Raw genomic sequence first — 24835 nt, forward strand, 5'->3', positions numbered from 1 at the left:
ACACAACCAGCATCTGAGTTTCAAGCCTTCCTCTTTGACCATTCCTAAACTTTCTCAATCTCCTATTGGATTCTACAATAACAATGCTGACTGAGAGGCTTCTAGCCAAAGAGCTCCATCCTTTGACTCTTCTGGTGACCAGTGGGAAGTTTTCTGGCTCTGAAAGAGATCCTGATGTCCTGAGATTTCCTGGATCTTGCATCTTTCTGTCCAAAGAAGGGAGAAGGCTCATTCTCTGTTTACTGAGCTACAGGTAGGTTTGAAATGCACTATGGGAAGACTTTGAGACTCCAGATCGACAGCAACCACTTGTGCACTGGACATGGTGGGTTTAAGAAGAACTGAAGTACTGAAGTTCCCTTGATACTATCATTCAGCAGCTGTTATGAAGCTTTGATTTTCTTTCCCCTTTGAGAATCTTGTCTTGCTTCTCCCTCCTCAGCTAAATGGGAAAAATAATAACTCTTCTCTCTCTTACACATGGGTAGGTCAAGTGGCTCAGATGAGCTAAGTGACCACACCAAATGCCCTTGGCCACTTGGGGCTGGAACTGTGACTTGAGGCTGTAGTACCCTAGGATACCAGAGCTGGAAGGGACACCATCTTACAGATGAGGCCAATAATAGCAACAACAGCAAATAACAATAGCAACAAAGACACATAAAGCACATACTATATGCTAAGCTATGTTCTGACCCATTAAATCTACCTAGCAGCCCTTTGAGGTAGTGATTACTACTCTCATTTTACAATTTAGGAAACTGAGCCTCAGAGAGGGGTCAAGTCATTGGGCTGCGGGTATAGAGCTAGTAAGTAACAAAATTGGAGTTCAAATCCAGAGGTTCTGGATGCAGAATCCATCCTCATGAACTTGATGTGAGAAGTGGATGCACTTGTTAAAGTGAATTCAAGATCAGAGATCACAGTTCAGTCTCCGGCACTAATGTCCAGAATCCTTGATTCTACACTATGAGAGGCCAGTAGGATCCATTTTAAAGTGCTAGAAATGGGGAAAGTACTGAACACAGAATGCTGTGATTGGCAGTTTCTTCCAGGGATGCCAAGGGAGGAAGTTTGCCAGTTATAGGCCATGCTCTGATAGTTGCAATGTAGATTTGGTCCTTCTGACTCTAAGCCTCAGTCTTTCCTCTCCATCAACTTCATCTCTCCAAATTCCAGCTTTTAATTTGTGCAATCTTATCTGGTGGATGCTGTGATGCTTGACCCAGTTTTCACCCAAGCCTCAGACGTAGGCTAAAGCCAAGGGAGGAAGAGAGCAGTAACCTGGCTGGTGTCGGAGGCTGTTTGAAGCTCTGTGTCCAAGTGTGATGATCTCATCATATGATATTTCTTGAACAATTTATGTTGAGACACAGTGCTAGAGATGCTTGGACAGTGGACAACACACAACATGGTTCAGAGTGATCTCTGCCTTCAAAGAGTTTGGCAACCACTGGAGAACAGGCTTCTTAGACCTCTAGGAGGCACTGAGTGCCATGGTAGTGAGGGCATTCAGTCTGGGGAATTTGGAGTACAGTAGAACTAGATCCAATCCCAATTCTGTGATGTACTTAGTTATGTGACCTGGGTAACCCCTCTGGCTCTCAGCAACCAGATCTATAGAGAGATAACTGTCCCCACCTCACAGGGTTGTTAGCACCTGCTGCCATCATCATCATCTAGTTTAATCTGGACAAATGAAGCATTTATTATGTATCTCACACATGTAAGCTCATTTATGCACACAGTAACCCTGTGAATTAGGTAGTATCTCCCTTTTACAGATGAAAACACTGAGACACAGAGCTTAAGTAAATTACTGAGGCCATATTGCTGCTGAGTAGCAGAGTGGGGCTGGGATTTGAACCCAGTCTTGTTCTAGCACATACTCTCTTAACCCCTATATTACACTTATCTCTCATAGTTACATACATACATAAAGTTCTTAGCACAGTGTCTGGTATGTGGTAGGTTCCCTGTAGATGACAGTGGATGTTAATAATGCTATGCCAAACAGTACCAAGTTGTACTAAGTACCAAAAAAACTACAGGAATCAAGGGTGGCATGGGGAACGTTGGTGACCTGGGTGTTGGAGGACTAGCATTTACTGAACTTGTCTTACACTACACACACTGCAGTATTAAAGGGCTTTAAGCCCTAGTCAAAGCAACAAAACACTGCTTGGATATCACTTGCTCATTTTTCCATAGAAATACTCTTACTGAATTATAATTTAATATTGATTTTTATTAAGGGTTGTTAGAGAAAAAGAGTGGCCATATGGAGGTTAATTTTCATTTCCTACAAAAATGCCACTGAAGACAGTTTCCTGAAGGTTTTTGTGTGACCTTTTTCTAAGGATTTCCTTGAATAATTGATCTCTGCATTTAAAGCAAAGAGAGGGTATTCCTCATGAAGAACTGGTCTGCTTGTTTTAACCAAACATTTAATACTTAGCATCTTATCTGAAGTTCCTTGTGCAAACTACCTCTTCTCTTTCTGTGGTTCTGGTCTGTACTTTTATAAATTTCTCTTGTAACTTCCCTATTGCTTTGCGTTCTTACTGTAAGTCATGTACATCTCGTTTGGAATTAGATATAGCATATGACATAAAATTGTAAAGACTCAGGTTGTTAAGCCTCTTTTTCTTGGCAGGGAAACTGGCAAATTATTCTTTTAGGTCATAGCTTAAACGTTATTGTCTAATTTATTTGGTCAAGAATCTCCTGGTGATATGTCCATAGCACCCTGACCTTCTTTGAGGGAGATGTGCCTAAGAAAATGTTTGTAAAACTTTAATCTCCTTCCCCTATACCAGCGCTTCTCAATCTTTAAGGTTCATACAAATCATCCAGGACTCTTACTAAAAGTGCTGATTCTGAGGTAGGAGGCCTGGGATGCAGTCTGAGGATCTGCATTTCTAATAAGCATCCAGGTGATGCAAATGTGCTGGTCCAGGAGCCACATTTTGAGAAGCAAGATTTATTAAGACGAGGAGATGACAAACTACTTCCTGGAGGCTGAATCAAGCCATAAATAAAGTTTTATTGGGACACAGCCACATGGATTCATTTGCATGCTGTCTTATAGCTGCTTTCATGTGGCCGCAGCAGAGTTGAGTAGGTACAATGGGCTATATGGCCCACAAAACTAAAAATATTATCTGGCTCTTTGCAGAATAAGCTTACTGAGCCCTGATTTAGACTGTCAGCCTCATGAGGCAGGGACCACGTCTGTCTAATTCTCTATACCCAGTGTCTGATAAGGTTCCAGACACAGCTGTTCAATGATGATTTGAATAAATGAAATAAATCTTTGCTGTTCTATTGTCCCAATACTCACCCTGGAGTCTAACACTGAAGTGTTTCCTTCCTCCGCAGGTCCTGTTAGGACCTTGTTTGCTTCCACTTCCTCTGGTTGGAATCTTTGTGCCTCTGAGGGCACCCACTGAACCTGGTGACAGCCTCACGGAGACTGGGGCCTGCGTTTTCCTCCCAAGTAGCTACAGTGCAGTAATTAATTCATTGTTCAAATTTCAGAGCATGCAGGGTTTTAATCCCCTCTGAAATTGGTTTTGGATGTGGAAGTCATAGTTCTCCACCCTCTAATTGCAATGGGGAGATAATGCGCATCAGTATCACAATTTCGAGCACGGCATCGGGCTGGAAATAAATACCATTTAAGCTTTGAAAGCATGGCTGGCTGGAAACGTTTCCTTTTCTATTTCACAAATTTAATGCAGAGAAGAGGTTGTGCTTATTCAAAAGAACGGCTCCTTTGGAGGCAAGAAAAAAAATTAAATGGGCATTTTGAATTCTAAGTAAACAGCCTTTCATGCTCAGAGTGAGTTTCAAGTTAAATAGAGTGACTTGTTTGCATAGACTTGCTGAATATTACCATCCAGTTTATCGAATTTACATTATTTTTTGTCATGCTGTTTATTTACATACACATTGAACTTTGCACAAAAATGCTCACTCTTGAGCAAGGGCAACTGTGACATGCCTAAATCAGGACTGGGAGAGTGGAATAGGGGACACAATGCAATTTCGTAGCTGCTACTTGGCTAATGCATTTTTCTTCTACCACCCTGCTCTTAATCCTCCCTTTTTTCCTTATGCAAACAGGACTCGGATTCTATTTGCAGACTCCTGGGGATTATTCAAAGGTCCTTGAACTAGGTAATGAAAACTCAGTTCCCCTGTCCCTCCCCACCTCCCCACTTTTCAAACAAGAGCTGCTGACAGTTTTAATGCCTCAGTTGGTGTGTGCCTGCTTTGGGCCCTTATCGATAAGACAGAAATGAACTATTTTTCAGGAGAAATAATGGTATCTTCCTAGGATTGTATTTTATAGTGTTACATACTTTCCTGAGCTCTGACTCTAAAGCCTCTTAAATAATACTTCTAGGGAAGAGGGAGTCATAGTGTCTCCATATTACTGATGAGGAAACCAAGGCTCAGAGTGGTTAAGTGACTCTTCCAAGTTCACACACCATGCTAGAGTCAGGCAAAACTAAAATCCACATGATCTCCCCCTTTAAAACATTTTTGCTAATAGATATTTTATTTAAATATCCTGACCTCTGTGAATTCTTTGCTGAGAAGGCTGGCAAAGTTGAAGTGATACATAGAGTCTCAGGTGGAAGCCAGGAGACTGGTCTTAACCTGTACTCTCCCAAGGGATAGGCTATAGCTCTTGCATTGGGGTGGCTCTATAGGGAGAGAAAAATCTCAGATACATGTCAGGCTAGTTATTCGAGTTCTTTCTTCCTTGCAGTCAGAAAATAAATCTCATTTATGGAGCCCATCTAAGAGTAATGACAATAGGAACAATAATAAAAAATAATGGCTAACTTTATAAGGTGATTACTATGTGCCAATCACTTTATATACAAGCTCCCATTTAATCCTTGTAGCAAATATACAAGAAAGGTACTCTTATCATCCCCACTTTACAGCTGGTGAAACTAAGGTGTAAGGCCATTATCAAATGTAAGAGCATAGATTTGAACCAAATAAGATTGACGCAAGAGTCTGTGCTTGTAACCACTCATACTGCCTTCTGTGTGCCAGGTGCTTTCCATACAGTATTGCTAATGCTTACAATAACTTCACACAATAGTCTTAGCCCATTTTACCAAAGAAGAAATTGAGGCTCAGAGAAATGAATTACATTGCTCAAGTTCACAGAGCTAGTAGGAGACAGCCTCAGGATTCAAAATCCAGGCCATCCTGACTTACTCCCTTATGCTGAAAAGGTGTGTCTACCACTGTGGTGGGAGCTGGGTCCCTGGCTGGGCCTCCCAAGGCCTGGGTGGGAGGTTGCTATAGGGCTACTCACCACATTCTTGTAGAAGTAGTACACCACCATCCTGGCTAGGCGTGAGTAACACCAGTGGCCGTGCACAAGCAGCAGCTTCTTGAGGTGTCTGAAGCGGGAGATGGCAAAGTCACTGGACATGACAGCCTGAGAGGGCAGAACAGAGACATCAGCCTCTATCCACAGCTGCCAGTGAACCACAGAGACTCCCTCAAGGGCCATGCTTTTTCCTAGGTCCACAGCTGGTAGGGCCGAAAAGACCCTTTGTAATTATGTGGCACCCTTGGGTGGTTCACCCCATCCTCTCTTCTGGAAAAGCCAAACCTTACTAGAATCCAAGAAAGGCAGCTCATAAGAGACCACTGGTCTAGTCTGGCCCTTCGTCTCCTTATGTTTATCCAATAAACAGTAACTATGGCCTAAAATGTGTTGGCACCATGCTAGAGATACGATGGCTAACCAAAGAGTAGGGGCTTCTGTGCAAGTAATTCTCAAACCTCTCAACTCCCTTGGTCACCTCCTGTGGCAGACCATTTGATCCATTCTTAGATGGAGCTGATGGTTGGATAGTTCTTCCTTTACATGGAGCTGAAATATGTCTTCTGCCTTTAGGATTGCTTAGAACAAGACATAGCTCTTAGTACTCTTTTAAGAGTATAAAATTGAAATATGCCTGGTTATAAATCCTGGTGTGAGTCTTGGTCAGACTGTTTAACCTCTCCCAGACAAAGTTTCATTTGAAAAAACAAATGGAGTAATAATTCCTAACACATGGGGTTGTGATTGTTCATGTTAATTGGAATATCAAGTGAGGTGCCTAGTAGAGTGCTGGCATATGGTAGATACTCAAAAGGTAACTGTGTTCTTTCATCCTTATCAACAAACTTAGGCAATACCTATTGCATGCACCAGAGGTGAGAATATGATTGTTAATAGTTCAGAATGATAAGGTGGGGTTTGTTTTAATGGGAGACATTAGTAGCTCAAGTTATATGCTTGTCCCAAGCTGAATTTTGACTTAGGTATGTCTATTAAAGTGTACCTAACAATTTATAGGTCAATCTAGCCATCAAGACTAAAATGGCAATTGAAATGTGTTTTCAAATGTTCTTATATCTGTCACTGCTCATGGAGGGCACTATACCCTTGGATGTGGGTATAGGCTACAGGGAGGAAATATGGAGTCAGAGGAAGGCTTAGCCCTACCTGAATGGTTAGGCACTCTTTGGCTTTAGAATACAGGTATTGCCAGCTGTCTATAAAAAGCCAAACATCCTTCTATTTTTCTCTGTACCAGAGGGACTGGGCAGCAGGGGTATAGTGATGGAGGTTATGTAAGAGGAAGTAAGTTACGTAAGAAGGACGCCCCCCAACCCCCCAACTCTAAGATGATAATTCTGCAAAGCTCTTGGGGAGAGATTCCTCCAACACTGTGGGGGAATTCCATAACTCTCCAATAAGGAGAGTTAGGGTAGAAAGGAGAAGAATGGAGGGGAACAATACCTGCAGGCCTTCCTGTCCAGATATTCCAATTCCAATGTCGGCAGCATGAATCATGCTTACATCGTTTGCTCCATCACCTGAAAGAAGAGAGGTCATAAGGTATCTTTATTGCTGGTCTAATTGCTGCATGACAATGAAAAGGGTGTTACATGAGTGGCTCTAACGTGTCCCCATTTGTATATAATCGAATCCTTTTACAATGCTCTGATTAGTCCTATAGGAAAAGTCATTGATATTTGGCCTGAGAGAGGTTTTTTCTTTTTTGACAAGAAGCTCTATTATTCAACAAATGTTTATTGTGTCTTTTTTTCTAGGCACATTAGGTATTGGGAATACAGTAGTGACTGAGACTTGAGCAGTGCTTTACAGTTTACAAAACAGGCCTTCACAAATGTTACAGTGGACTTTACTAATGAGTAAATGGAGAATTTGAGCAAAGTAGAGATTTAGCAAGGGTAATACAGCTAGGGAAAAGGTCCAGGAGCATTGGCACTAAGATCTTTCTGATAACTTTCCTAACTCAGTATAACTTAAAATACTGACCATATTAAGACTGCTAGAATGTCTGGACAGCTAAATCATCAAAGATTGTCAATAGTGTCCAGGGACAGGGATGGTATTCAGTTTTGTTTCTGAATATAGGAAAATAGGATCGACTGGGTTTTTTTGGTTGAGGAACATTTAATCACACTGAGTTCCCATTTAATGAACTAAGTTGTTTCAGAAAATTGGAGGTTAGGGCATGGAAATACACGTATACACATAGCTTCCAGCACTGTCAAATAGCTTTTTCTGTGATAATGGAAATGTGCTATATCTTTACAGTCAAAGAGGGAAACCACTAGCCCCATGTGACCATTGAAATGCAGCTGGTGAATTGTGTTTAATTTTAAATTTCCATACCTATGCAGAGCTGGGTGTCAACCATTTTGGACAGCACAGCTCTATACAATTGAGGCTTTCCTTACAAACCTGGCTTTTCCCAGAGCTTTATCTTTCAGAATAGAGTTTAGCAAACTTTTTCTGTAAGGGGCTGGATAGTAAATATTTTAAGCTCTGTGGCCAAGAAGCAAAATTGAACAACTGTTCCTGCTGAGAGGAGTCTTTTACACGTTTCACATTTAAAAACATAAAAATCATTCTTAGTATCCCTGCAAAAACATGTAGTGGGCTGGATTCAGCCTGGTGGACTGGTTTGTGGACTGCATTGTCTTTATTCTCCTCCTGGCCACACCTCTTTTTCCAGTAAGTTCTCATAATAATATGTAATTAAATTTATATTAGATACCATAGAGACTATGGGATTGGGAGAATTTTCTTCCCTTAATTATTTGGCAATGAAATTTGTTAATATTAACAATTTTCTCACTATAAGTAGCCATTATTTTTGTAATGATTACTTTTTTTTCATGATAGCATAACAGGACATAATTTTTATCTTCCCCATGGCAAACAAATCCACCCTTTAACCTCTTCTGTTAGCAAACTACTGGAGTAGAGGTGTGGAATCATGCCATTGCTTACCCTGCTGTTTTTATTTCTGCCTCTATGGCAGCAGAACCAATTTCTTACCTCAGGGAGTCAGTCCTGGGCTGTTGCCTTGTGTGTGTCTAAAGTTTTGAAGAGGGCAATTCAGGGAATAAAATTAGGATGCAGTTGCTAAAGTTTTGCTCCCTGTATCCTGTCTACCCACTCCTCCCCTCCCCTTTTTGTTTTGAACTGCTTTTACCTGAAGAATGGGAGAAAAAAAAACAATATATAATATAGACTTATTTGAAATGCCAGGAAGGAAAATCTCTTTCCATGTCTGTGTAGGAAGGATAGAACCTGGAACCATCTGCAAGAATATCCTTAAATGAATGCAATATTTACTATGTGCTTGGAGTGTGCAGAGCATGGGATGAAATGGTATGTATGATATGGTCCCTCTATTCAAGGAACTCATGGTCTACTGAGCAGACCCTCACAGAAGGCAAACCAGTGCTCTGCAGCTCTGAGGGCTGTGTGCTGTGGGAGTTCTCAGAGATAAGGAAAGTTAGGTGGGATTAGAAGAAGGGGTGTTTTATAGAGGAAATAGCTTGTACAAAGGCCTGGGAGTGAGAGAGATAGGACAAACCTCATGGAGAATGGAGGCAGTTCCATTTGACTGGAGCATGGAGTTCAAATGTTGGGGACAGGGGTTTCTGTGGTTAAGGACATGACTGGAGGGTTAGCAGAGACTACATCATGAAGATTCCTGCAAACCAGGTTTGCTTGTTGATGTAGGTACAGTTTTTATTTCTCTGCCTTAACCATGATTAAAGTTTAGTCTCTTATGAGAAATTTTTTCATCAACCAAGAGGCTAGCATTTGTTGAGAATGTGCTTTGTGTTGGGCCTTGTATTTAGGAATGAACATATGTGAAAGGCTCAGCTTGTAAAATCTCCCCACCAGCCATCAATACACAGAATATCAAATCCACAAACATCTTAGGTTTATGTTATTATGCCATGTGTTAAGTATCGAAAGGGAAATGGTCTGCATCCCAGAACTGATTGGCCTGAGTGTACATTATTGAGTTATGTGAATGTTCTGAATTTGAGGCCTCTTTTGGCTTTGACCTCCATCCAAGCCCTGTTTTCCTTCGTGACCTGCTAATCCTCAGAGCTGTGAATCACTTTCTCACTCTACTTAGCCTCTGTTTCATCTCCAGCTGCCACGTATTGATTGTCACTTTGAACTCTCTCAGTCTGAGAAAATGATCCTCAGCCTGGCTGTCTCAACTTTGATATGTGACCTCCCACCTCTGGCCCAGGACTTTTGTCAGATCAGCCTTACAAGCTGCACCCACATCTCAGCATGATGGGTACCTATGGAAAGGGTCATGACGCTCAACTTGTCTCGCACCAGCTTGACTATCATACTCTTCTGGAGAGGGGTAGAACGGCAGCATAGGACAGACCGGCAATACTGAGTCAGCTCTAAAAATTTCATCTCCAGCTTTCCCTGGAAAATGGCATTCAATGTCTTCCCATTGATGACCAATCCAACTTCTGGAACTGCAGCTCTTGAGGTAGGAGGTGGTGTCTCAGAAGGTAGGCAGAGCCCAAAGAGCTTGCGGTTTGGCTTCTGTGGTCCATGAAATTGCTTCACTTCTTCCAGTGCATAGTTAAGGATGGATTCACAGGTTTCCTATAGAGTCAGAATAACAAATATGGTATTAATAAACAACACAGAAATGTAGGTTAAAGATCTCACTTTATCTTTTAGTAAAATAGTTATGAAATTCTACCACCATAGAGATTACCCAGGAATCATTTTCTGATTCTTACATTTCTCTTCAACCTTTCAAAAAGCATCAAAGCAATATTAATTTGGAAGCAAATTAATGGCAAAATAGGAGAGACTGCTAGGCAATGGGAGTGGAAATAGCTCAGCAAGATGGGGAATGATACAGGGATGGTATAAGCTAATAAATATGAATGTGATGGTAAATAATGGTAATATGTCATGATAATACAGTGCTTTTTATTTCTTACAAATAATTTTGGTTTTCCTGAGGAAACTGAGTGATGAGGAAATTGAAACAGTGAAATCTTTAGTAACTTGCGCTAGCTCATCCAACTTACTAGTGGAGGCAGATCATCACTGCTTGAATTATCGCTTCCCAATTGAAAAAATACAGTGTGTTTACCTGTTGATATGAATGTGTTGCTCACACATGTTAAAACTGACTATGAATGTGAACATTTTACTGATGTAAAGAAACTTATTTTTTCTGACATTTACCTCGAAACATAGTGAAGAATTTATTTCCTCTTTTACTTTTGATTATATCAGAGATCAAGTCAATTTTGGTTCTAAATATATCCTTAGTACCTTATTAGATTTTGCAACATTACTTTCAAATAAAGTTGTGGCAGTCAATATTATTGATTTTAATAGCATTGTTTTGTTCACATGATCTTTATTTAGCAGTGTTCTTTTATCCATGGCAAGGATGATGGTTTTCATTTAGTATAGTCCTAAAAAATTATTCTAAAAATAAATTTAAAAGTGTTCAAAGTGAGTCAATTTAAATGAATTCATTACATGAAAAAAAAGTACAGGTAATATGTGGATTTAAGCAAAAATTGTGAAGAATTTTCTGATATGACAGGTTTGGGGACCATTGATCTAGAAGCTTCTGAGATTATTTGGGATACTTTCTTCTGGAGTGAGCAGAACTGCAGTTAATCATTCCCGAGTCTTCCCTTAGGGGATGCTAAATTGAGTGTTGCAAGCAGTAGGGTATGCCCAGAACCTAGAGGGGTGAGAGGAAGCTGTGCCAGGGGTGGGTGGTTATGCCTGAGGCACTTATCTGGGAAAGAGATCAAGATAGTCCTTGCTGGGAGTTGAGGCCAGCATAAATTATATAAATTCCTCCAACGCAGGACTGCAGGAAGTCACTGGAGATATGTTTCAAAATAAAATTTCTGAATTTGCTTATTTCAAAGTATGATGTAATAACCATATTAGTTACCATTCATTTAACCTTTAGTATATGCCGGGTACTGTGGTAGACAGCCTCCAAGATGGGTCTCAATGATCCCTGCCATCCTGGGATGCATGCCCCTGTGCAATCCCTCCCCTTGGTTATGAGCCTCACCTAGCAATTCCTTTCTAATGTAGAGAATTCTGCAAAAGTGATAGGATGTCACTTTCCAGATTAGCTTATAAAAAGACTTGTGGCTTCCAATTTGGCACTCTTTTCTCTCTCTCTTGGATGGCTTGCTGTGGGAGAAAGCAGCTGCCATGTTGTGAAGCAGCTCTATGGAGAGGCCCATGTGGTAAGGAAATGAAGTTTGCCAGCAATCATGTCTGTAAGCTTTGAGGATGGCCTTCTCTTCATTCCCAAACAACCCACTAGTTGGGGCCTTTAGATGAGCCCACAGACCTGACAGGTTGAATTCAGCCTTCAGAGAGACTTTGAACAGAGGTACCCAGCTAAGCTGACCCTGGACTCCTAACCCACAGAAACTGTGGGATAATAAATGTTGGTTGTTTTCAGCCACTGAATTTTGGAGTGTGTTAAATACTGTGCTAATAAGTATTTTTCTTCTATGATCTTATTTAATCCTCCCAATAGCCTCTGAAATAAATCTTTCTAATCCCTATTTTACATATGAGGAGGGTGAAGTTTAGGGAGGTATGATATCTGGACCATATTAAGCTTTCAATATATGCTACTAATAATGACAATAATCATTTCTGTTATTGGTTTCTAATGCTCTAGTTCCTTCTAAATTCCTTGACAGACCAGCACTTCCACTGATGATGATAGTAATTCTCTCATTTTATGAAAGAGAACCCTGAGGTCTAGAGAGGTCCCATAACCTGCTTACAGCTTTAAGATACATAACAAAGAAACAGTAGCCCTAAATCAATTTATAATGAATTAGGCAGATTAAAACCCTTGGAGGAAATATCCACTGAATACATAATTATATTAAACTAAGGTTTAAATAAATCTGAGATTTGGAATGGATTTCCTGTTTTTGGCTTAACATATCCATGTACCCACCACTTTTTCTCAGGTAGAAAGACTATTCTTACAGGTTTAAAGGACTCAGGGCGTGGGCTGGTCCTAACATTCAGGTACCATCAGGGTCCCAAACATCTTTGAATGATTTAACAGTGACTGAACCAAACATGAAATGTGACACGCTATTCCTTAGGAACATTGGATAATTAATTGCTAAGCATCTTCAGCTTCCTATAGGAATGCATTGTATTTAACAGAAACCACAGAAGCCCACTCTATCTCCCTTGGACTGGCTGACTCACAAGTTTGCCCATGTCCTCCTCCTGAAATTACCTGAAGTGAAATGATCATTGCAAACAGAATTTCCATTGTGAGTAGGGCAGGCAGACATCAACGCTATTACAGGGATCAAGTACTCAAGCAAGCAGCAAATTACTTTCTTTCCTAAGCATAATATTAATGCCAAAGATTTCCCCAAGATTATTTTCATTTTGAAAATTCATTGGAGTTTAATATAATCAGAGCATAATCTGTGCACCTGACAAGAAAGTGATTTTTCCAATTCATCTAAAGGGCCTCAGGCACTTTTCATAGTATACACTACTGTTTAAAAAGTATGTGACGTGGATTCGTTACGGAATAAAAACCAGAGTTAAATCTTCCAAACTTCTATTCTGGGTCCATATCCGTTTTAAGCAAAACCAAAAGAGGTTCCGGCACCGCCCCTGTATCCTTTTTTTTGTGCTGTTCTTTCCCATGTTCCTCCCTCTTCTCCATCCTTTCTCCCATGGTGCGTCTAGGTCTCCCTTCCAGTGCCCTGCTCCCACTGCCCTTCCAGGACAATGTTTTCCTGCTTCCTTTTGGAAGCATACATCTCAATGCCTACTTCCCATATTCATCAACCAAGGTGTTAAAACTTCACTTTCTGTGGTTTGCATTGTGAAAATAGATTTTTTCTCCTAAATATAAAATTGTATTATAACTTTGAATACTCTTCTCCAGATTTTACACAGCCCTTTCTCCAAACCCCATCCCCTGCCACCCACAACCTACTGGGGTTTAAAATTGCAGTTTTAGGACTTTGCTTCTCTCTCTCCTATCCTGTCAAAATTTACTGGTCTCATGAATCATTTCCTTCAGGTTTTATTCTGTGGCAAACCAATCTGACATACAAATTGGAGCTGCAATTTTAAACTCATAATCATTTCAATTTTGTTGGGGCTTTTTCAATGGAAGAGTTAGTCCAAAGTATAAGAAACTAACAACTGGGGTTCTGTGAGCAAACAATGTGGTATAATGAAGATAGCACTGGCCTGGCAGAGAACAGTGTTCTAGACTTAGTTCTATCAGAAACTACCAGGGTGACTCTGGGCAAGTGACTTAGTCTCAAGGGTCTTTAGTTTCCTTATTTGTAAAATGAGGAGATTGGGCCAAAGGTGAAATCTGGAAGATCAAAACTTTCTAACATGTACTACTAGATGTAATATAATCAAACTGGTCAGCCATGCATGGGGATGAGGTGGATGATTTCTGGGGACCTCTGAACTCCAAGGTTCAGTGATATTTTAAGGGTAGGGGTGCTTCCCCTCTGTACCCAAATCCCTCCCATAACCCTATCTCTTGTTGGTCTAGGGGCTGTTCTGCGCTTGGACATGTGGTCCCTACTTTGGCCTCACCTGATTTTCTGTATTAATGGAGTAAACAGTGTCAGTCTGATCTAACAATCTGCAGGAATAGGCGATATTGACTGCTGTCTCTTGCTTATCTCCAGTCAAGACCCAGAGCTGGATCCCAGCTTCCCGCAGAGCAGCAATTGTGTCTGGAACACCTTCTTGCAGCTGGTCTTCAATCCCAGTGGCTCCTGGAGTGATCAAAGACACCAGAGCTTACATTTAGAGTGAAAAAGTAGCTGTTTAAAGTAGCCCTATCAAGTCAGACAATGATATCTAATATCTCCAATGTTCTAGGCTGTGCTAAGCACCCAAGATACAGCAGAAACGGAGCTGGTCCCTCTTGCAGCTCAAAACATTATTGAAAAAGAATTTATAACTGAACTATATGAGGGGCAAAGCCCAGGATGCCAGGTGAACATATACTAGAAGACCTGAACTTCATCTAGATAGTCAGGGAAGGCCTTGATAGGAAGTGCTATTTAAGCTCAGACCTGGAAGATAAGGCCAAGAAGTGGCAAAGGAGGAGAATTCCAGGTAGAGTGATGAGCATGTATGAAGGCTCAGAGGCCAGAGTAGACGAAGGTGAAGAAAGGGAGGCAGAATGGGGTGAAAGATGGGGCCAGGAAGGGAGGTAAGGCTGTTGGATCATGCAGAGCCTTGTCAGAGCATTAAAGGATTTGGAATTTATTTGGTAGACAAGAAAGCTATTAAAGGGAGTTAAGTTGGAGAGTGACAGGATCAGTTTTGAGTTTTAAGAAGATCATTCTAGGGAACAGAGTGGGAAGCAGGATGAGATTAGAGGTTTAGCAGAGTTGTGGAGGAGTAGCCCCTGTGGGCCTACCAGCAATGGGAGTGGAGAGAAGTAGAGAGACTGAGACCTTTGCTCTCTAACAGTTCACAGCAAAATGAGGACTCAGGTTTTTGATGATAATCTTGGAATTAAACATGCAGATTCCATAATTTTTGAATGATCTCAAGCTTTGCACCAACCCTGATGAATATATACCCAAATATCAAATAGTTACTAACTGATTAGGCAAAAATCTGTATTTAAATTGAGATACTTTTTAGACCACAGACTAATGGCTACCCACTTCACTCTGGGCAGGAGCAAGGCATTTCATTTCTTTTAACAATCCCTAGTGACAATAGGTTGGCAAAGCAGTTACACTGGATGGATACTGAAAAGACCATTTCATAGTGTGGGACTCAGTGTAAATGCAAATGCAGTATTGGTGGCAGGGCAGATTCTTGGTGGTAAGATGAAATCTCTTCCCAGTCCCAGTCCTCTCCTTCCAAAGCCACCTTGAGGGAACAAAAATGATGACTCTATCCTGATAAGTGCCTCTTTTGTATTGCAGGCCCTGATGTGCAGGTAAACAACCCCATGATAAGTGTTGCTTCAATCCTTGTCTTTCTCTCCAAGGGTTAGCCTGGAAGGTGAGATTCTGAAGCTGATTTATACTATAGGGAGGCAGAGTGAAGGAGGAGAGAGGAAAAACACATTTATTTGTGTGAAAGAAAAAAATGAAACAGAGAGGTGGTGAAAGTCTTTCCCAGCAAGGGAAGCCAACAGATCTTGACAAGCATGTTCTCTTTCATGCCGAACCAGCTGAGGAGCACCTCTCACTGACTGAAACTAGAACCCTCCCCTGAAACAAAAGCAGCCTCAGGTGGGTGAGAAAGGAGTCACATGCCCTAATGGGATGACATTCTGTGGTCTCGTGTGGTGGATAGAGCTGTCTGGCCTGGCTACCCTCTGGTTTCTGTTAAAATAAGTTCTCATGGCCAGCTTTCAGAGGGGCTTTGGGAGGCAATAGGCAAAGGTCCCGGAGTCAAAACACAGGAACAAAAATAAGGCAGAAGGAGGTGGGGAACAAATGGTCTCCTCTTGCTTGCCACTCTTCCTGCCAAATCCTGTTGCTATATTTAGTATGTAAAGGCATCACCATCTTCTTTCAGCAACCCTGGGTCTGTCGCCTTGCACCCCTGTGTGGCTGAGAGCTTGGAGCAGTATGGTTTATACAGAAGAGAAACTAAAGCTCAGGGGGGTGGGGGTTGTATATAGCACTAGGCCAAGATTTGGCCCTCATCCCCAGTTCAGCATTGCCTCCCAAGATGAAAGAAGGCTTTAGCCATGTGGCCAGTGGCAGGGTGCTGTCACATGTTGCCTTTTTCAGATCTTGCTCCTGAGCTGTGAGGTAATTAACCCTGATTAAATAAAGCTTCCTCCTTCTACCTGGGTAATGCTTTTCCTCCCACAGAAACACAATACTACAGTCTTAGCTGGTCTCCCTGCTTCTCTTCTTCCCTCAGTGTATTGATCAAACTTCCATACAGCAGCAGCCAGAGTAATTTTTGTAAAGTATGAACCTGTCCCTGCTTTTACTTCCTTCTCTCTAAACTGTTAGCATATGATTTAAGTACCTTCATAACCTGGGTCATGTTGACCTTTCCCACCTCACATCATTTCTCCCCCCAACTCTGTGGTCCAGTCATAGCAGACCTTGGAGTTTCTAGCCTCTTGGGTCTGTCTCACCTCTAGCTCTTCATTCTGTCCCCTCCCTCTGCCTGAAAATTCTTCCTCTTTGCCTGACTAGCTCCATTGCTCGGCTCAGTTCTTACCTTCCTGCACTCTCCTTGGCCCCAATCTAGATTGTGGTCCCATACAACCAGGCACGTCTTCCAGCCCAACCCTCATCACACTCACTTGAAATTCCTTGTTGAATCATCCAGTTTCCTTGCTAGATTGAGCTCTGAGAAGATAGGGCCTGTGGCTCTTGTTCCCTAGTCCCAATGCCTAGCATGCACCTTGGCATATAGTAGGTGCTCAATAAGCATTTGAAAAAATGGAGAAGCAACCAAGCTCCTGGGTTTTGTCCAACAGAAAGTATGGGAATGCTCCTGGGCATCCTCAGGAAGTGGTGTGTGGAGTCTGGGTTGGATATTGGCACCATTTGTGCCAAATACCTGGAAGGGCACTCCAGGGAAGGTTCCTAATTGAGACACATCTGTAGCAGTGTCAGAGTCGGGCCAAGAACTCCCTTTCCAGCTTGTAGCATTTTCTTTTTAATTTAATGATGACTTATTTTTAGCTACCGAGTAAGGTGAGTTGATTCTCCAGATGTTGTGCCGTCTCCATTAGAAGCTCATCTCGGTTGTCGAGGGATGCCTCCGCCTCACACCGGAAACTGGCCCATCGTCGGAAGTCATCTTCACTTATGACCTATGGAACAAGAAGAGGCTCTTTCACAATGCTGGGTGAATACTGGCCAATTCAGATGTGCCTGGCCTGTCTGAGCTTCCCTACACAATTATTTCTCCTCAATGTTTTTTGTTTGTTTGTTTGTTTTGAATGCATGAATCAATGAAGGATTGATCCTCATGTTCCATTATCACCAAACATCCATTGAGCCCCTGCTCCTGCTATGCTCTGGGCACTGGAGGTATAGCAGTGATTAAGACAGACAAGATTCCTGGGCTTATGGGGTAGTGGAGGGTGAGAGATATTAATCCATGTAAATTATTTAAAAGAACAGATAATTTTAGGAAAATAAAGAGTGACATGATAGAATGTGACTGGATAGGGTGATAGCTGTGGGAAGAAGGACTATTTCATTTGGATTTTTAGTTTTCTTAGACAAAGTGAAGTCCGAGTTGAGATAGACTGATAAGAAGGGGTCAGTCACAGGGAGGGGCAAATGCAAGCAATGGACTTGGCTTTCTTTCTGTTCCTTGAAGACATCAGTTGAAGGATGGAGAGCCAGGTAGAGAGGTGGCAGCAATTGGAGTACCCAATAGCTGGAAGAACCAAACTAGAGGGCATCTCTTCCTCCTTTGGAGTCCACAGCACATTTATATCCCTCTGTTAGTATTACATGCATACTCTCTCTTATTACAATAAATTATTCTTTTGTCCAACATGGAATTATAAGGAAAACCAAGGGGACACAATAGGCCTTTGCTTTTGAGGAATTCACAGTCTTATTAGAGGAGGCAAAGTAGGCACAAATAATTTCAGGGGAAAATAGAAGGTGGTAAGGGTATAATTATAATCTGTGGAGTAGTAAGCACTGGTCACTGTCTCAGGCACTACACATGTGTTATTTCAGTAATCTCTATTACAACTGTTTGAGGTAGGGGGCATTAGTACTATTTTACAGATAAGAAAATCCCAAAGTCAGAGAGGTGAAGAAACTTTCCCAAGGTCACACACCAGGTAAGTGGTGAGATTGGAACTTGTACCCAGGTAGGTCTGACTTTAAAGTGGGTGCTCTTAAACTTTGCTGCACTAAGCACCATAAAAGATGAAGAGCTCTGGGGATCTGCAGAGAAGAAACTACTTTTAGCCATCTAGCAGTGGATGTCATCATAGCTCCCCATCTGACTTTAGGTGCCTTATTAGATGCCTCTAATCTGATATTCATCTCTCTTTGCCTGCCTTCCTTGCAGGTGTTGCAAAGTCAAAGGCCTGCAGGGTGAGAGGTGGGTAAATACATGACTATAGCTGAGCCAAGGGCAATGCAACAGGGAAGGTAGGGGCTGTGACCAATTACAGAACACAGGAGAATATATCCCTCATCAAAGGGATCAGCTACTACTTGGTTCTAGCTATTAGCTGCCTTTCAAGAATGTCGACCCCATTCATCAGATGCTCTACATTTATAAGAGAAATCAGAAATCTAGAATTTTATGTGATCACATAGTATCTCTTAAATTTCAAATCTAGGCAAATAATGCAAAATTTAAAAGGATACTTTGAAGGTAAAATTATAACAGTAAAAATTATTTTATGAGTAATGGGTTACCAATTATATGTATAAATAATGAAAAATGGGGAACAACAAAGCCATGCTAATATGGAATCTTGCCATCCAGAGTTTTGTCCCAGCATAATTATCAAAATCCTTGGTCTTTGTAGTGAGTCAGAATTTAGAATGTTTGAAATAGCTGATTTTGAAAATATTAAAACAACCACTATTAAGGGCCTTCTAAAATGGAATAGAAATGACCAACTCAGTGTTGAGACCTTAAAGCTACTAAAGGAGAAATTTATTTTTACCTTTTTGGCAATGCACAGTGTTCGAAGGCCATCTCTTGCATACAAGTCTAGGTGCTTCTGGGTCCTGGCTTGGATTTTCCTCACCTTCTTTTCCATATCAGAATCAGTTGCTGTAAAACAGTCATTGTCCTCCATGAGTGAGGAGGAATCCCCTTATAACCCACCCCAGAAACATAGAAGATCTCTCTTGGCTGTCAGGAAGTCCCAAAAGGTGATGACTCCAGGAGTCTTTAAATTCTCTGCCTTCTGTATCTGACCAAAAAGGCCTAGCTGAGAAAAGTTCTATTTAGGGAAGGTAGGTCATTTTAGGTATTGTTCCCAAATACTTGTTTGCATTAGAATCACCTGGGAACTTAAACAAATAATAGAGATTCCCAGGTCCAGTTGAAGTCCTTCTGAATCAGGGGATGGACCAGAAGTCTGAATCTTTGTTATTACCTCAGGTGTTTTCCAGGTAGCCAGTTTATCCCTGGATAAACTGTTTGCTAAGTCTTAGACATATCATCCATCATCCCCTGTGTCATCTATTTCAGTCTTTATATCAAGTTAGATCCCAAGACAGCCACAGATCTGAATCTCATTGTTAAGTTCTTCACCACATAGGGGGGGTGTTTTTCTGAGTTAGGCTTTCTTTCTATAATAGGAAATGGCCTTAGAAAAAATATTTTTTGCATTTCCTATAACTCTAGTATAAAAATATTTCATTGTGTTGCTCAAAGTCCCCTTTAGGAAGTCTTACATGTTTCTTTCAGAAGAAATGTATCTTTTTCTCCTGCAATTACAGTACTTTTATCTATCAGATAAAAATAATTTTTCAGCCTGGGTTGGTGGGTATGGGGCAGGATTGATGCCATCACCACCTCCTTTATCTAAGATGTCACAGACATCACTAATCAGGTGCAGCACTGTGTAAAAGTCAGCTGGGAGAAAGCTTCAGAATCCTTCTTTACCAGGGCTGGATTGCAATCTTTAGAGGCCAGAAGTAGCAAGCAGATTTTATGTACCTCATCTACTCCCTTCATATAATGCAAAATTAAACATACAATTCTTTACGGTAAAATAATTATAAGGAAATCCAACAAATCTCTGATTTTTCCCATGGTATTATTCCAAGGATATTTTATGCAATATAAAAATACTTTTAAAGATTATCTTCTCATTTTTCAGGTTCTACTTTCCCCCTAGTGCCTGAAGCACAATCTTCGTGCCTATTGAGCACTACTGTCTTATTGAGCACTATCTACAACATTTTATTTTCAAAGACATTAGCTCCCCAAGATGAAACCCTTTTGCCTTCTACCTGTGTGCCCTGGAGTGTTCACTTTTTTTTCTCAGGCTACTAGGAACCTCAGGGTCAAGTTGAATGTTCAAACACTGTAAATATATTACATCTCGGGTTATTTTCTTCCCTGCTTTTCAAACCTTTGACTCTCAGTTTTAATAGTAATATTGTGTACGTGTCTTTTATTGGAAGCCCCTCTAATCTATTTTTGAATCAGGTGAGGGACAAATAGAAAAAATATCTCCAGGGCAGCTTGGATGGCTGTTGCCCAGGGATAGAGTGCCGTGGTTCCCTTGACTCAGGAACACTGAATTCACTTGTCTGCCAGAGTCTGGGTATGAAGAGACCTAATTAGCTCCCTTCCCATTCTAAATACTCATCAATCCCCATGAACCTCTTGGCTTTAATCCATAGCTGATAATGCAGGAGGCACAGGGCTGCCTGGGCAATTCTAAAGCTTGGCTGGAATCTACTATCCTGGGAGAATCACAGCCCCATAACTGTCTTCTTCTTGTTAGCAATCAGGAAGCGGCTGCACACTAATTCATGCTGCTTCAAAATTGGACACTGATATGTAGGGACTTTGGAACATTTTTCTGGCTTGGAGCAAGTTTATGAAAATCCATTTGGGGGAGGCTGGGGAAAAGGATGATAAAGAGGGACACCTGAGGCTTCCCAGAGAGAACTGAGCCTGGTGCAGAATTCTGGTGGCATAGAAAGAACTCTGAACTGAGATTCAATATACCTAGGCCTAGGATTTACCACTGGTTAGCTGTGCCACCTCTATTAAGTCACTTCCTTCTCTGGGTTCAGCTGGCTTCTCTCCACAAGTAAGAGTTAGGACCACAGTGTGTTCTAGGTTATGTTAATGAGTGTCCTGGTAGAAAAAATTGTGTGTGGATAATCCATGTTTAAAAAATGAGTTTGGAAAACCAGAAACTGGGATAAATAAAGAAGTTTCTTCAGTATAAGACTATAATAAGCTCATGAGCACTGTAATAATCCAGGGTGAGGAGATGCAGAATGCAGCATGATTTAAGAGAACTCCTTTGAAGAAAGCATCTTGTGGCCTCTGTTCCAGCTGGGACCTGCTGGACTAAATGACTCTATAACTCCAGCTCCTCATTACTGTTCCATACTGCCTCCCAAACCAAGGACCCCTCTTCCTGGAGCCCTGGTGAGGTGGGACTCACCGCAGGCCGGGTCTTCCAGCAGGTCCATGATAACTGAGTCTGCGCCTTTGGTGTAGACGATGATTTCACCCGTCAGTGGGTGCCTCACAACCACAGACATTCTCTTCCTGACAGAGTCAAAGCCCAGGGTGCAGAGGACATCGAAGGTGAGGCAGGTGCCCTGGGGCAAGCGCACGGTCACCTGCTCTGGTGTCCGGGACACCAGAGTGAAGCTGTAGGCATGGGCAGCATGCACCAGGGCTGCCTCATCAGGGCTCTCAGCCTCATAACAGAGCTCAGGGCTGGCCAGGCCTAGAGCTGGGGCCTCCAGCACCTCTTCCAAGGAAGTGTCTAATCCAGACCCCTGGATGTCAACCTGGTCCCATGTGCTGCTCCTATAGCCACCATCAGTGGAGTTACCTCCACTGCACACAGACACATCATCCCTCTCTTCTGAGTCTGGGGTTGGAATGTTGGCCCCCAAACTCTCTCCCAGGTCGGTGTCAGAGGGCACAGTGGATGAGAATGACTGGCTAAGGTTCAAAAGCTTCAGTCTGTGGAACAGTTGTTGAATCTTCTCCAGGGACGTCCCCAGAGCCTTGGCAGAGGGTGGCATAGTGACCTTGTGGTAAAAGGAGGGAAGTGGAACATTAACTCTCAGTGTTGGAAAAAAAAAATATCAAGCTGTTTTATGGCAGAAAAGGAAGGTCATTTTACAATAAATGGATTATTTGGGGCTTTAGGGATTATAGGCAAGTCTCACCTCTGTGAGCCTCAGTTTACCTACCTACAGCATGAGAAGATTAGGCCAGATATTTCTTTCCAGCCTTGACATTCTAGGGATTGGTAATACTCAATTTTACAATCCTGCTTTGGTCATGGACAAAGGAAAGAAAAGGAGACAAAAGCCAGACCCATAGTAAAAGTTTACATTCCCCGGGCCTTTTCCATGACCTTGTCTGCTTTATCCTTGCATGCAGTATCTTATCTCGCCCTCCCCAGCAATTCTAGCAGATGCCATGTAATCCTAACTTCTAGATGAGGTTCAATAAATTGGCTATGACCACCTAGAGTGTAGTAGTAGAGCTGGACTAAAATCTGGGTGTTCCTGGCTCCAGAGATTGGACTCCTGAGTTACCTGTCAGCTAACATCTCCCCATTAACTTGAAAATTGGGAGTTGGATGCTATCCTTCCCAATATGTACTTCTTCCTTTCTTGAAAATAGAGTTAATTTCTCAGCAAACATTTCCTGCCTCCCAAATCTCCCTAAAAACTTTTGATAACTTGGTGACTTTTTAGTGGCTGAATGGGATCTAAGTGTAATATGGGAGGCTTTGGTTTGGTACCTGGGTGATCCCTCTTTTTCTTGATTTCATTAGCCACAAGTTAAAACACTCAATTATTCTCTTCAGTCACTCATAAGGGAGCTTGGGTGAGAGTCTGTGGATAATTGAAGATCAATCTATCTTTAGTGCTGAAAAAACAATTCAGAGTATAAACTTCTATAAATGGCCATACAGCTGCATTATCTCAAAATTGGCAGAACTTCACCCATGGTTTTTATTATTATTATTATTATTATTATTATTATTATTATTATTTGCCCTCACATAAAAACAGAGACCAGTATAATGTGATATTATTATGTAGCTGTACAGAGGGTTCTGCTGTGTAGTACCCATACATCCTTTGTGAAGTTGTCCAAGCTCTCTGAACCACTGTTTCTTCACTTGTAAAATGCAAGGACATAGCTCACCGGGTTGTTGGGTTGTGAGGGTTAAATGATAATGCAGGTGATGTGTTTGGCATGGAGACTGACACACAGCGCTGCTTAGTAACTATTAACTCTTAATATCTACCCTACACACAGATAGATACAAAGTTTAAAAGCTACATAGAAAGCTCATCTATAACTTATTCCATTTCTTTTAAAAAATGAAGAAACTGAGGCCCAGAAAAAAAATCTGTTCAAGGTCCCACAGTGGTGAAATGGTGATGCTGTGACTAGGGTCCAAGTATCTTGTCTTTCTATTCAGGGCTTCACCCCTTGTCCCATCTCCCATCCATCCCACCACCCACTATCGGTGGTCCTTACTCTCTGCCTGGTCTCAGTGGTTGTAGAGACCATGACGGAGTTGCAGATGGTTAGGGCGAGGAAGAAGTCAGCAATGGAGGAGGTGGTGGAGAGAGAAGGCTTGGCTGGTTTTGTGTCTGACAAGGTCTCCAGCCACAGAGCAGCATCTTGTACTTTGGCCAGTAGATTTTTGTCTGGAGTCACATCTTTTTCCTGAGAAAGAAAGGCCTGGATGAGAATATTTCCTGAAGGGATTGGGGAGGAAGACCCCCTCTGGAAGATTCTTTGTACACCTGCAGAAAGGATAATACAGTCTTCCTGAAAGTCCTGCCTCCAGCACATCTCTTCCTCCCACAGGCCTGGTCAATGCATTCTTATGTGACTCCTCCCTTTCCCTCAACCTGACATGTCACATACTCATTGGTTTTAGACTCTGGCAGCCCTTCCCTCACTGTGGCTCCCCACTTTCACTGCTGATGGTTTCAGCCAGACTCAGACCTCTAGCCCTCAAATCTAGATTCCTGCATCAGCCTCTAAAGTAATTTCTACCTCTTACCTCTTTTCTTTCTAACCCTTCATATGTGTTATCCATGCGTCTTCCTAGAACATCCTTTCCCTCAAGGTATTTTTGAGCTTGAAAACTTTCAGGAGATCTTCATTGTTAGCACAATCAATTCAGTCTGGCATCTAAATGCTTTCACAGTCTGCATTTCTACTCTTTACTTCCACCGCTTCTCAATGTAGGCCCTCAGCTCAGCCTGTTGGTTTGTTTGCTGCCTCCTGGATATGTACTCCCTTTTTATGCCTCTGATCATACCTTGCTTGAAAAGACCTCTCCTGCCTACCAAAATGCTACCTAGACTTCAGGATCCATGAGAAATGTTCATGTGTTCATGAGATCTTATCCAGCCCACAATGAGTTCTCGGTCTTCTGAGCCACAATATTGTGTTCTTGAACTCAGAATCTCCATGGGAGTCAGGCAGGTAAGGTGGATGAGGGAAGTTGCCCAGGTACAGATGAGGACACTGTGGGATGGCGGGGGCTGTGAGACCTGGCAAGTGCTACCCTGTGTGAAAGGTGGCAACTGTTCTGCTAGTGAAATGCTCTGGTGCTAGTCCAGTTTGCCAAATCTATTGATTTTTTCAGGATAAAGAGAGATGATGTGACAAGTCCTGTTTTTTGAAAAGAAAAATCTGTGGGCAGGATCTGACTCATGGATTTCCAGTTTTTCACATCCTTGT

The 24835-nt window shown here is 41.9% G+C and overlaps 1 protein-coding gene across 1 annotated transcript in view; it reads right to left on the reverse strand.

Annotated features, from left to right (window-relative positions):
- The window catches only part of ATP10B (ATPase phospholipid transporting 10B (putative)), a 270818-nt gene that overhangs the window by 21006 nt on the left and 224977 nt on the right, over positions 1-24835 (reverse strand). The window contains exons 11-18 of the mRNA XM_025924747.2: positions 23615-23806; positions 21540-22140; positions 19065-19174; positions 17102-17228; positions 14006-14190; positions 9676-9997; positions 6827-6903; positions 5345-5470 (exon numbers count right to left, since the gene is read on the reverse strand). Of these exons, the coding sequence (XP_025780532.2) occupies positions 5345-5470; positions 6827-6903; positions 9676-9997; positions 14006-14190; positions 17102-17228; positions 19065-19174; positions 21540-22140; positions 23615-23806 (1740 nt within the window). The remainder of the gene's footprint in view (positions 1-5344; positions 5471-6826; positions 6904-9675; positions 9998-14005; positions 14191-17101; positions 17229-19064; positions 19175-21539; positions 22141-23614; positions 23807-24835) is intronic.

Source organism: Puma concolor, chromosome A1 (assembly GCF_028749965.1).
Source record: "Puma concolor isolate L17-30 chromosome A1, mPumCon1.1.hap2, whole genome shotgun sequence".
Classification (NCBI taxonomy): Eukaryota; Metazoa; Chordata; class Mammalia; order Carnivora; family Felidae; genus Puma; species Puma concolor.